Source organism: Corvus brachyrhynchos, unplaced genomic scaffold, assembly GCF_000691975.1.
Source record: "Corvus brachyrhynchos isolate BGI_N302 unplaced genomic scaffold, ASM69197v1 scaffold370, whole genome shotgun sequence".
NCBI classification, from domain to species: domain Eukaryota; kingdom Metazoa; phylum Chordata; class Aves; order Passeriformes; family Corvidae; genus Corvus; species Corvus brachyrhynchos.
In genome coordinates, this window is record NW_008235977.1 from 4105646 (window position 1) to 4119792 (window position 14147).

Consider the following 14147-nt stretch of genomic DNA (forward strand, 5'->3'; position numbering starts at 1 on the left):
TAAATAGCAATACCCCTAGCATTTACAGTAGTTCTTCTTTTAATTTCTCAGCTGATCACTTCTCCTCTTAAAAATTTGGCAGGTTTGCAGCTTTTGTTTTGGGATCTCCCCACGTCTCTCCTGCAGAAACAAAGGCGCATGATGAGCAGTATGGCATTGGGAGCTCCTTCCTGGAAGAGCAGCTGTTTGAGACAGGGGCACAGTCTGAGCAAGATGAGCCAGACAATTCCATCCATGAGGATGAGGAGAATGAAAATGAAATGCATACACAAACTCCATTTCCATACGCTACTGAGCTGCTCTGAGGGTTGAGAAATAACAAAAAAATTTAAAAAGACAGAAAACACACTTGTCCTAGAAAGGGAAGATACAGAATGAGAACTCACACTTGCCTTTTCTTGTGGTTGCTCGTGAACAAAGGATTTTTGAAAAAACTGTATCACCAATGTTACCTGATTAGAGCAACAGAAGGAAGCCCTCATAGGGGCTGTTCAAGTGAAGAGGAATCTCATGCTATTGGTATTTTCACTGGGGAAGACAAACATTGTGTATTCCTAAGGCAAGTACTGGTGGCAGCCTGTCCACCAGGATGCCTTGTTTTACCAAGGATACTACCTCCAGAAAACAGAATGTTTTGGCCCTTTCCATCAAGTCCTCCGTGCTGAGCACTAGAGGGAGGAAAAGCCATTTTTAATGCTCTCCTTTTACTAAGTACCCTCTGTGTCAACATTTCCGATAATGCTGTCAGAGTGTTGATAAACTGTGTTCATTGTTCGTGAGACTTTGCATAGAGTTAATGCAGCTGAACGAGGTTTGTTTCCTCTTCTGGCTGGGCTTGCTGTCCATTAGCTTCATCCTGCCTCTGCCTTTAGTTTTAAGCTCCCCTTACCCCTCAGAATGCTGCCTGACTTTGCACCCTCTGCCCATATTATTCTGTTCTTGATCTCTGCTGTAGCTGTACTGCATTTTGTTCTTTCCAAATCTTTGTTTATTTATGTACATTCTTCCTGCTTGTACAGATCCATCTGCTAAACCTTGCTCTAGCCCTCTGCTTCTCCCCCTCTGACAATGCAGAGGGTTTAGGAGAGGTTTTCCATCCCCAAACATTTTTGCTATTGCCTTCAGTTTGTCAGCTTACCTCAGATGGGTGCTGCTGTCCATTCCAGGCCTCTCAAGAGCCCAGAAAAGACCACAAAGGCTGAGGCTGTTTCAGCTGCTTGGAGAAACTGCTATCAGCAGGGCCAGAGTGCTGCTGTGACCCTGGAATTGGGAATGCAGATAACCCATGCAGAGCTCCACTGGCCTCGGAGTACTCAGTAGTTTGCTCACTCAGTAAGATGCAGAAAGTACTTCCTGGCAAAACAATGAGGGAGGATACCTGGCTTTTACCTTTCCTTTCTCAGCTGTCTGTGGGACTTCTCACAGGAGGTATGTGGAGAGGAAAAATAGACCAGGGAGAAAAATTTAGGCAGTCACGTGTCTGTCAGCATATGTATTACACAGTCCTAGGCTAGGGAGTAGAGTGTGTACTTCAGTTCATCCACCTGCAGATGTCATTTCCTTCTTTTGTTCTTTAGACTATCCCTCCTTATATTCTTCTGTTCTCACTTCGCTGTTTTCCTTTACTGTCTTACAAACTGCAGAAAACAAAAGACCATTAATTCTGTCACCATCTGATCTTACAAACTCACCAGGAACTGTGAGCGATGGGGAGCAGCTGGGGCTCAAGAAGGACATGTGAGACTGGGATCTGTCTACTTTAATGGGGTGTCTGTAACATGCCTAGTGGTGCAGCGTGACTGCAGCAGTGCAGGTGCTGTCCTGGGTTCTCCTTGTCCATCGCTGCACCAGGGACAAAACCCGTTACCTCTAACAGTGCTAAGAAGTGTGGCCGTACCCTAATCCAAGAGCTCCTCTGCGTAACAAAGGACTCAAGAGTTGGTGCTTGAAAGCCCTAAGCCTTACTTACGTGGTCTTTCCTTCTTTATATTGCTTCAGCTTTGCTTCAGTTTAAAAGGAACACTTCCATTTTACAGTGAAGAGACACTTAACACCCTTTAGTGCCATAAAATGATAAGTACCTGTGCAGAATCTATAGCATGTTTAGCAGAGAAAAGCCCTGTCAAGCAGGCGATCCAAAATGCACTCACTGTTAAGTCAAGAACATTAAAAAACAGAGCAAGAGTTCTGTATAGGAAGGCCACTAGCAGCAAGACTCACCCCTAAGAGAGGCTGCTGCTACCAAATCCACAGCTAAATTGCCACTCACACTCTAAAAGTCAGGTTTGGCTTGGGAGGCTCTGGCAGTAGCAACAAGCAGTTGTGAAAATGGAGGAAAGCCTCATTATCTTGGATGGTTTGAGAGAAGGGTGGAAACTCCTCCCTGAACAATTACCATAGACCAAATTAAGATTTATTTAATCTTTGCCTGTCACCATCATGAAAATTGAGCACTTAAAAACATTACAGATTAGGCAAAGGATACTCAAAAAGAAGTCAATGTTTCTTGCATGTTTTAAAATACACAGGTTTTTTTCAGTGTACTTCATAGTTAGCCAAGAACTCCCATCCAAGTAATTTGAGGCCAAGGAAGAAAATCAGATTTGTCTGAGCTTAAACACACAGTTTTTCTGGATGTCCTCTCTTTAGTGAGGCAGTGATGATTATCATTCCATAATATGGAAGTACATAAGTACATATATGTACTATATAAGTACATAATATGTATTTACATACAACAGCCTAGATTATACATTAAGGTAGTATTTTACCTAAGCAATATGTTAAATGGAAAAGCCTCCCCAGTTTAGGTAATTATATGTTTTAGAAGAATACCAGGTAACCTACTTCAAACAAGGAAGAAAGTTTAAAAGCAATAAAAATTAGAAATAAAAATCAACCCATGTTGTATGTAGTTGTGAGATCCATCATTTGGCAGGGATGGGTAAACACTATCCAAAGTAGAGCATGAAATGACTAAATGCATGCAAGACAGAATGGCAGCAACATGAGAAAGATGATGGCTACCTTAGTGGGTAGCTAATAGTGACCTTAAAAATCCTCCCAAGCCTGTTCCAACACTGGAAGGGTTTCATAAACAAAAGCCACCAGAACCAGCTGCTGTCACTGGAGCCCTGTTCACTTGCACAGTGCTCCTGTGATATGTGGAGATGACACAGCCTTACTGAAACAATTGTTAAGTACTGTCCACTGTTCAGCTAGAAAATCTGGGAACAGAATCTAGGCATTAATCCATTGCGCTGTTATAAAAGCCTTTCTCCCTTAACAAAGGATGTTACATTTTTCTCTGTAGTGTTTACAGTGATGCCCTGCACTCTTCCATATCGACCAGTTTACAGCACACATTGCTTTGTGTCCCTCACATTCCCTGCACATGACAGAAGGGAACTGGTGCCTACAGTCAGATTTTATTATGAAATACTGTTTTAACACAGTGCAAGAGTAGTTCCCAGGCTCTTGGTTCAGCATCCTCCAGTGACTTTAGTAAAAGGTCATTATCACTGAATTATTTTCACTTCAGGTTTTTCAGGTTATGTTCACTGCTGACATTGTAATATGAGCAAATGAAATAAAAGTTCATGTTGATACTATTAAATATGTTATGGATATTTTATATTTCTTACCACAGTTTTTACAGTTTCACAAATATCAAAATCCAGGTGTACATGTCCATTTTGCAACATAGAATGACTATACAATTCCAAAAAGAGCAGGCATTTCAAATACACAATTCTGAAGTGTAAACACAGTGTACAAGCTCTTCACTTCACAATCCAGGTGCTATGCAGTAGCAGCTGAGGTAACACCGTACAGCATGAACTCAACAAATGGTTGGTTAGCCTCAAGATGATTTTTAGCATTCTTCTGTCCTGTCACCTGTTCAGTCTTTAGTTCTCCCCCAAGTTATACAAACATACAATAAATACATTTCTGATTTTAAAGGACACTTAGACAAGTCATGAGGATTTATGTGAGTACAGTACATTTAAGTTCAAGTGCAAAAAAAGTAACAAGTGGCTAGTCATTGATGTTTCTTTTTATCGTCTATGGTGTTGGTCCCAGGCACTGCCAGAACATGGGTTGTTCTAAAAGCACAGCTAAAGCACAGCTATGGGACACCCCTTCAGTCAAGCTAACAGATGTCAAAGTGGGTAAACCTGTGCACCCCTTCCCTGCTCAGCTGCTGCCACCTTCTTCTCCCTGGCTCTGGGCTCCGGTTGGCTTTACCTCTGGCTCACCACAGTCCCACAGCAGCACCTTCCCCACGGAAGGCCTTGCACCTCACACACATCTCACTTCCAGGAGGGCAGCTGAGCAGTGCTCCCTCAGTCCCATGGGAGCTGAGTGCTCAGGATCTCCTGGGAACCAGCTGTTCATCTAAGAAAACGGGCCAAAACACTATCCTGACTAAACCCCCCCGACTCTTCCCTGAGCCCGAGGATTTCCCTCCAGCAGCAATTTTCACTATGCACCAGCACGAGCTGGCTGCAGACAGTATTAAGAAGCTTAACAAAACATAATCCAAAGTCCTCCAGTGTCTTGACATTGGGCAAAGTAACTTCCTAAATACACTGCAATTGAGTTACATTTGCTTCCTCCTGAGAATCTCTCACTCTACTCGATTTCTGCATCCACTACTTCGCCCCTATAATCCTAAACATTAAGATTTTTAGGTGATTCCTCCCTACCCCCCCCACCTTCCCTAGGCACTTAAAGCTTAATGTTTTCTTAATAAATAACCATAGTAATTACACTGCATTAAATAAACCCTTGTATAGATGATGAAATAAAACCCCCAAAAAGACCATTGATCAGTCTCAGGCTGTGCAATCTTGATCAAAGATTCTTGTCTCAATAACTAAAATTACCCAAACGCACACAACCTTATGCCCAACTGCAGGGCTGCAAGCACAGAGGGTAACTTCTTCAGAAGCCTTCCTCCAGCTTTTGTGTTGCACTAAAAGGCCTGTTCAAAAACCTTTGCTTTGCAGAACTAAACTTTTATCTCAAACAAGAGAACATTAGCTTCAAAAACATATTCTTTGAATATGTATGTGGTTTACTTAATCCATCACCGTAATATTAAGATACACTTCCTTAAGCTACTCTATTTCTGAGACATCTTTCCAGAGACAGTTTCACAACATTCCTAGAATTATTGGATCTGGTATTTTCTAATAGACTATTCAGGGAAACTCAGTGTCTCTCTTAATTGATTTGGGAATAAATTTAAGGAAAAAAAATTATCCAATCAAGTCAGACACTCTGTGCCTCAACAAATGAGGAGTGAACTCCCTTTTTTCTACAGATTGCAAAGAAATCTCATAGCACTTGACTCAGCTTTAGCAAAGCAGCCGAGAATTCTTCCTACCATCATATCTGGCCACATCACTTCCCTCAAGAGTCCGAACTTCTGGCCTCCCTGCTCATGTTGCTCTGTGTAGTCATATGAATATTCTTTATATAGTTAAAAGCTTGCACTGCATCACATTATGATTGTTAAGATGAAGGAAGTCCTACTTTTGAGCTCCTACTCCAGCGTTTCCCATGTGAGAAGCAGAATTCCATGCACTGGATTTGGTAAGATGAGCGCATCTCAGGGCCCTGCAGCAGCAGGCTGAGCATCATGATCCGACACAACACGGTTGCCATCTGCTTGAGAATCTGATGTTGCTGTAGGTGTTGGTGCCGAACAATTTCTGGACTGCTCAGAATCTGTCGGATTTTGGGGTTGTCTTGCTGAGCTGGCTGACGAAGCACTGCAGTTCTCATTGGTTTTCTAGACAGAGGGGAAAGGATTGCATGCCAAAAGTCACCATGAACGCTCAGGACACTCTCCCCCCCCGGCACACCCCCAGATGCATTCAGGCACTGCTGGAAAGTCACAAAGCACTTGCTTTGAATGCCCACAACATAACAAGTCAAACGTAAAGCAGCAAAGCAAAAGTAGTACATTTAAATCCAGATGACACTAATAGCAAGCAGACAGCAGCTTACCTTCCATCTCTTTTCCTAACTGCACTTTCCCAAGAAGCATGCAAAAAACAAACTTGTTGTGTTTCAAGGGGAAAAAAACAATTAACTGGACTTCAAAGTGTTTAGACAAGATAATTCTTTTGACTAAGCAAGTCCATAACTTTTTTTTTTTCACTTAAATACACTTTTTTTCCCCACTTAAATGCTTCTTAAATACCATTTTTCTCAGTTGATCCCTCCCTCCCCAAGATACTGCTCAGACTTCCTGACTGGCAGGATTTTTGCTGTACTGATGTACAAATCCATCCAATCTTCTCAAACAAGCCTTACCAGGGAACATAAGAGCACATTTAAACACCAGTTACATTCCCAGGGCTGAAATGGCAAACCTGCACACTAACACATTTCATTAGAAGGTGATGCACTGCCTTTGATTTTTTGTTTTGCATTGAAGCACAGAGAATAAGGCTAGTATGTGTATAAGCAAGCAGAAGCAAAACTGATCCAAAATCTTTATGAAATAAGAAGGAATAATTTTTGTCACTAATTCTCTGTGCACCAACCCTCCTTCCAAATGATCTATTTTCATTTTAAGGAAGCCATTTAATATATTTAGTAAGAGACCTGGACAGCCTTTTCTAGTTTCAGTATTTTAATATCATCAGCCTAAAGTAAATGACCAAGCACAAAATCTGAAATATTTTGGAACAAGTTTGTCCTCTTGGAGCACTGAAACAGGGATGAGAAATTCTGGAGAATACACATGTTGAAGAAAATGATACAATGAGGTGCATTGAATTTTGGCACATCAAAAATAAGTACTTTTAGATCAGCACTGTATTTTTACAGGAAGAAAGACATAATGAAGAGACCATATGCCATAGAGAACAGGCACAAAAGCCCTTCTGGCCACTTCACAGTGCTCAGGGAAGCAGCTGGGTTGTGTCCAACAGTGTTGGACAAGCCACTCTCAGACACCACATACCTACCAAACATTATTTTATTGCCATGTTCATTGCCTGAGTTCTGTATAACTTTTTTTCTCTGATTTAACAGAGGCAGCTTAACCAAGACCCTGAGGGCATTTGCAGCGGGAAACTGAGCAGTTTGTTTGGAGACATTACTTTGATGTCAGAGACCTTGTGATATCTTCAGCTCACATTCTCTGTCTCTGGAAAAGTCAAAACCAAACAAAAACCCCAACCAATCTAAAGCACGCCTGTAACACATTTACAAGAATAAAGTCAAGCAAGAAAGGCAGGTGACCAGGTGAAATTCCTACACACTGCTCTGCTGATTCACATTCATATCCCAAATTACCCATTGCTAAAGACAGCACTTGAGGAAAAAGCATTTCTGTGTTTACGCCTACTGGGTGCAAGAAGGAACCTCACCCACTCCTTCCAAACAGGTAAACACAGCAGCTGAGACTGACCGTGCTGCTCTAAACCCTGACTGACAGCACTTCCTTACTGGGCTTAGCAGCGTGCTCCAGCTCCAGTCTGAAAGACATGGCCAGAGCATTTCAAGTTCAAGATCCAAGCCCATCCAACCACTGAGGAAGCTATTACAAGCTGTTCTGGGGGGAGACTGAACAGAAGGGGAATGGTGCACAGTAAGCACCAGCCACCAGTATTTTAAGTCCCAGGATGGCTCTTATCTGGTGTAACTAGGTGAAAAAGAGATTAACTTCATTTGAAAAGAAGGCTCTGTATCCAATCAGTAGCTGTCTGGCACACAGCAACCATGCAGATGTCTGACAGCATCATCTAAGGAAGCAAAACTAAATAAAAATAATCTTACAGTCTGTTAAGCAGCTGTGCATCTTCATGTTCAATTATCACCTTGTAAATTTTGCAAAATGCATAACCTGCACATTCCAACTAATATGAAAAGAAATGTAAACAAATATATCCAAATCCATAAAACAGAGTCCCTTTCCATGTGTCGTCTTCTCCTACCATCTTCAGGAAGACAGAACTTGCAAAACTAGTTATTCCTGCTGCATTATACATAGAAAACAACTCTATTTCATGCAGTATTTCAACTACTGTGTCACAAGTCCACCTTTATTACAAGCTGATAGAAAATACCTGCCAGGTACTAACAGATCTACAGAGCTATAAAGGTTTTCAAGCAGCTAAAATTACCTAAGAACTTCCTGAACATTAGAAGATTACCTGTAAAGGCTGATTCTCAGGAGCTGGATTGGTTTTGGATAGTTTAACCATCTCTTTTATCTGGTAGACAGCATAAGCTAAGGTGACCCAAGGAGAAGAACTGATGCCCCATGCAGGCCTGTTCACATCCTCTTGCTCTTCTTGGTGTTTAGTTTTCTTTGGAGGGAGTCTGGGCTCAGTCCGAGGCATGATATCTTCCGACTGCTGTTGTACAAGGTCAATAGTTGCTATGGGAACAGGACTGGAAGGCACTGGAATCCTTTCTGCCAGCATTGTCTTTTCTGAAGTTCAAAACAAAATAATCACTGGCAAAGCCAACAAGCTTAAAAAATAAAACCTGAAGCAGACAATGAGCATGAAGTGCTTCTTGCTTTCACACTATGGTTATCACTGCCCTGAAAGCAGAACACTGGCACGAACAGCCAGGAGCCAGACACAGCACAGTCTGGTTAGGGAAACGTGGCTGGTGCCTGACAAGCACGGCTTGCTGTGCCACTGCACAAGGGCTGAGGAGTATGAAAAACTCCAGCTGTTCCCAACAGTTACTGTGGAGTTATGCAGTTAGTGAGACGAGAATTAAGGATAGTGACACACTGGAAGACACAAAGTATCTGTCAAAGAGTTTCAGGTAAAGGAAGAAATCCTCCCATGAGACCTTTACATATCTTAGGTCTTCCAATAAACTGTAATAGTTTTCATAGCTATCTTGAAATGTCATCCATAAAATGACTGCCAAGACCCAACCCAATGTGCTTTACAATCCTGAAGAGCCAGAGTATTTATACAAAAAATAATTAAACAGATTTTTAGTAGCTGGGCGATATTTTCTGTACTAGCTGTGTGCTCTCTGTAAAAAACACATTCTGTAAACTTTGAAAAAATTTTTTTTCCAAAGAAAATATTTTACAGATTAAAAAATATCTTTTTTTCAAAATTGTAAAATCACATTTGGTTTACAAACTCCTAGATAGTACTGGATATTTTAAGCAAGGGAGTGAAGAAATGAAGAGACTACCCCTGCACACACTTGACCACATGCTTCATTTTACTCATCCCACTGGTCTGCTTGAAAGCAGCCTAATTACTGTCATGCTTAAAATTAACATACACACTGTTAAAATGGGTAGTATGTATTAAATGAAAACAAAAGACAGAAACAAAGAGAATAAGGACACTTTGAACAAACTGGCCTTTTGTAGATTCCCATGTAATTAACTAGATGCTGATGGGAAACTGAAGCAGCAAATATCCTTTTCATCTTTCCATTTTTTGCCATTATCATTTGAATACAGGTGAAGAAAATACAAGCAAAATATATATTTGAAAACTTCAGTACAGGCAACTTGGTAACTACTTAATTTCATATTCCAGTTAAAGAAAACTAACTTTCATTTCATACTCAAAGCTCATATTGGGAAGTATTTGGGTAAAAAGCAGCTCAAAAATTCATGACTTTTCACACTTTGCCAGAGTTTGTCTTTGTAAGAATTAGATTTGTGGCAAACCTCTAAGTTTGTTCCAAGTATTTAATTTCTGGTTAGCCTTTATATTGATAAAAGTAGAGATTAAAAAGTTCAAGTTCCACAGAGAGGCGATATCTCAGGTTTAAAAAAAAAATCTATGAAGTTTTGTGTCCTCTGAAGCCACCTCTACAATTTCTAGCAGGTGGCTTTGACTAGTAGAACATGAGAGCACGAAGTGGGATCAAGGTGACCTTAAAGAATTGATGCAACTGACATGACTCACTACAGCTCTTAAGACTAACCTAAGGGATTCTCAGAACTGAGAGGACATACAGGCAGCAAAATATATCATGCTTTCCTTCTATGGACCTTCAAGAACTCAGTGCTACCCTTCTTACAGCAGCAGCAGCATACTGCTTAAATGTCTTCATTGTTCAGGACAAAAACTTCCCTCTTGAAAACAAACTGCTTTGTCAAAATCCAAGTCAAGACACCAAACATACAAAATTAAAGCTGCCAGAGCAGCTACAGAGAGATCTTTTTTCACTACTTCTAATTCTGTAGTGTCTTTGTGACACGAACATTTACCTTCTTCTTCATCAGGAACCAGCATCCACTGGATCAGTGCAAACAGAAGCAGAATCACTAAACAAGCCATCCCTATTCCTCTGAATGTGGCAGCAGGACCTGTAATGAGATTTTTTTTTCTAAACTGAGAACCTACTTACTTAATAAAATAAAATGAGTCAGCACTATGTGCTTCTTGGCTATATATTGCCCATGCAGACTCTTATTAGCTTGTTTCATTACATTTTCCTCCCCCATCACTTCTTCAACAGGCTTTGCAAAGGATTTTTAAGCAAGTAATTAGATTCTCATTTGTTCATTGAGAGGCTTTATAGTATCAACCTATTCTCTCACAAAGGATTCATTCATCTTACTTACAGATCAGGTCGGGTATTCAACACAATACTGAAAATATCTAGGCGTAACATATTTAATCAATCTGGAACACTGACAGAACAAAGCCATGAGCAATTTGGTCTGAATGTAGTGCTGACCTTGCTTTGATGACAGGCCTGGACTGGAGATCTCAGGGCCCTCCCCAACCTGAGCAGTTCTATGATTCTGTGATCCATACAAAGTGTATTACTCTAATGTATAACAACACCTACAGCACAAATAAGTTTAAAGCCAACAATTCAGTAAAACCAGAATAAATAAAAATGAAATTTTCAATAAGATTTTTCCTTACCGAAGTAATTGACCAAAACCCCTCCAACCATGGCTCCACATCCCCTGCCCAGCCCCAAGTGGAGACCTTGCAGTATTCCCTGTGCCGACGTTCTCAGCTCCGGAGGCACTGCCGCGCTGAGGTACGAGATGCAGGCTGCCCAGATAGCCGCATGCGTGACACCTGGAGAAATGAAACATCGTCAGGAGCACCAGGGCCACGGGTACCAGCACAACATCTGAGCAACTGCACTCACCAGCTGGAGCACATGGAGAAAAACCAACAAAATCCCTCCAGTGACAAATGTCTGCAGAGTACAAATCAGTTTTTGGTAATGTGATACTGGCAACCAAGCCACAGGGAGACAGGACAACTCCTTCTGCAGAGCCTGTCAAAAGCTCTTTCTCCCTCTAAAATGACTTCACTCCTCTTCTTGAGACACAGTCCCTAGGGAGACAAGTCTCTCTGCCAAATTCCTTGTGCCTTCAGAAGAGACCCAGGGCCTTTGGTATACAGTCCCAATTTTACAAGCTGCAGGCAATTAAACCATTGATGTCTCTCAGCAGTCTCCTTACTGCCACAGTGAAGGCAGCACAAAGGTCATAAAATCCAAACGGTATCAGAGATATCCATGCCCTTCTCACTCCCCCCAAAAACCCAGCACCTCCCAGCAAACTCCTTTCTGAACTCAACACCAACACACTCTGCATTTGGGCATGGAATGGTCCAGATGGGAACAGCACACAAGCTCCTCAGGGTAAGCCAAAGATGTCACTTTCCATGGCTGCTGTTGAGAGGCAGAGTCAGCGTGCCTCCCTCCTGCTGTGGCTGCATCCTGCCCTGTGCCTGCTATGCATGCATCCTGAGTGGGCACTGCCACCGCTTCGCTCACTCCTGCAGCAGCCGTCCTCACTGCCATCAACCACGGCCCCGCGGCAGCCCCAGCCCCCAGCCGAGATCTTGCAAGTGTCTATCTGGCATGTGCCCGGCAGATTCAGGGCTGGGAACACTTTTTCCTCCCCCAGGAGAGCTAAGGGAAGGCCAGCGCAGCTCCCTCAGTGTGGGAGACTGGCTGCAGGTGGAGCCCTCGCCTTGGAGCACCTGCCTGAGCGCGTGTGTGGAGTGCGGAAGAATGGGACAGGAAAAGGCAGGATTGTGGAGAAGTTAGAAAAACAAAACAGTTTCGTAGTTCATCACACATTAAATAAGCCTGAACTATTTTGCCACCCTCAGACTGAGTGGGAATATTTTTTCCTTATTTCAGAGGTATTAAAAATAGTCATCACAGTTTACCCATGCCTGAGCTCTACTGCCTCAGTTTTAAACAAATATTGGCACAATTGATGATTCCGTCAACATGTTTCTGTCCTCTACACTTGACTTAGTAATGAACAGTTGGACAATAAATGCTTAGGCATTTAGGCTGAAGACTCCTAAGAGCAAGAAAACATACTTTCATAACATAGGGAACAATTTGGATTTTGCTTAGATAAAATGATAAATAGCACTATATGAAATTGATATAGTGCAGGTATACGCATTAGATGTCCACCAGGCTGTAAAGGTCAAATTCATTCCAAATCAACCCCAAAATTCCTCAAACTCTGGGTATTATACATATATATGTGTATATATCTCTATAAGTTTTGGTAATAGTAGATCAGTGTGTTGAAAAACAAAATGCTTGCACTAAAATGAGTCTGTATTACCTTACCATTTATATTTCCAGGTTTTAAAACTCACAGATTTTCTAATGAAAAAGCTTAAGAGCTTTAAAACTCATTAAGTCTCTACTCTTTTTAATGTAGATTCATGGATGCATTGCAAATAGCAACCAAGAACTGTCCCAATAATAAAGCAGAGCTAATTTAAAATAGGTAAAGTGGTTTTGGTTTAGAAAGTATATCAATTAACATAAAACATGCAGTTTTATCAGCTATTAGGAGTGAGTCAATTTTTAAAGCCAGGCAAATAAAAAACACATTAGAAATTATTTGAACTGTGAAGCACAATACCACTGAGTTTGTTTAAATACAAAAGGCCATAACTTAACCAACAGGTTCTTGGATGTTTTCATCTTTACCAGTGAAAGTCCCACCAGAACACAGTGTTCCTGGTTTCTCTGAAAACAAATCCATACCTTTAAATCAGCTCAATACACTTGCATTTAAAGGCACAACCTTTTTATTTTAGTATGTGTACATTATTAATGTGATTCTTTTTATAATTATTTATACAATAGTGACTATTTGGAACAGTTTTTACCACAACTTGCATATGAAGTCTGGTCTGGATTACTGTTACTGCTAACCACAATTCTTTTTAAAAGAAGTTGCTCACTATATATATTGTGACATTATATGCTAAAACCACTAACCACCACTTCATCATCTGCACTACAGTTCCAACAAGTGCAGCAACCCTAGAGTGATGCTTGTTATTTTAGTAAATTTAGGATAACTTATATGTAAACCATGACCTGAAGATTTGGGGATCCAAATTTATTTCAAGAGAAAAATGTATCATAATTATTGTCAGCTAAAGGCCAAACTCTTTGCTCTCTAGACATAAAACTGGGCTGCTGGAACATCAGTAGGAGTCACTTCCTAGAATAGGACTTGTTTTGGAGTTTGTTGAGTAACTGCCAAGTGAAAACAGCTCATTTTCAGGTTAACAATATAGTTTTGTAATTTAGAAAAATTCCTGTCATGTAAATTGGTGAGCTAGCATAGCTGTTACCAGAGAATCTGGACCACTGCCCTGGAACAATAAATTACAGCTAACTAGCATAGCAAAACTTCATCTGCTAAGTGCCAACTGAACAAGATTACTGGTGTGCCCACATACTGATGACACAGATATATATACTTTACAAGGATGTCTTGAAATCTTCAGTTATTAAAGATTCAGCCTTAAGCTCTTATTTTCATACAATGCCTGTGCAAGTCAATACAGCATAGTGGTAGAAAACTTTAAATTGAGAAGTGAGTTTAAATCTCCTCATTTACTCCTTTGAGAGTGCAATGCAATGCGAGTTGTCCTCACCCCAGCTACAAACAGCAGCTGGAACACAGCATGGTTCTTATTACAATCAATAGATGGAAGTCTGCACAGTCATCTTCCAGAAATGTCTCCATGCCCTTCAGCACAGCACATGGGGATAATCCTGCTTGTATTGCAGAAACATATTAAATAGAAAAATACATTTTTCACAAAAGGCAACTGAAACTTTTGTTAGCTTTAAAACCCCTCGAGCTGATGGAACTCGAGTTT

General features: G+C 41.0%; 2 protein-coding genes across 6 annotated transcripts in view; one reads left to right on the forward strand and one right to left on the reverse strand.

Annotated features, from left to right (window-relative positions):
* The window catches only part of NEMP2 (nuclear envelope integral membrane protein 2), a 16677-nt gene extending 9448 nt beyond the window's left edge, over positions 1–7229 (forward strand). Inside the window, exon 8 of one of the 2 annotated variants that reach the window (XM_017728825.1) lies at positions 7054–7229. In XM_017728825.1, coding sequence (XP_017584314.1) covers positions 7054–7099 — 46 coding nt within the window. In that variant the 3' untranslated portion in view covers positions 7100–7229. Of the gene's footprint in view, positions 1–82; positions 3612–7053 lie in introns of those variants that run through there. The other variant, XM_017728820.1, reaches the window with a different exon arrangement.
* MFSD6 (major facilitator superfamily domain containing 6) overlaps positions 3607–14147 on the reverse strand; it is a 47155-nt gene continuing 36614 nt past the window's right edge. Inside the window, exons 6-10 of one of the 4 annotated variants that reach the window (XM_017728806.1) lie at positions 10896–11057; positions 10229–10327; positions 8178–8458; positions 6019–6037; positions 5708–5800 (exon numbers count right to left, since the gene is read on the reverse strand). In XM_017728806.1, the coding sequence (XP_017584295.1) occupies positions 5790–5800; positions 6019–6037; positions 8178–8458; positions 10229–10327; positions 10896–11057 (572 nt within the window). In that variant the 3' untranslated portion in view covers positions 5708–5789. Of the gene's footprint in view, positions 5801–6018; positions 6071–8177; positions 8459–10228; positions 10328–10895; positions 11058–14147 lie in introns of all 4 variants that reach the window. The other 3 variants (XM_017728797.1, XM_017728812.1, XM_008630123.2) reach the window with 3 other exon arrangements.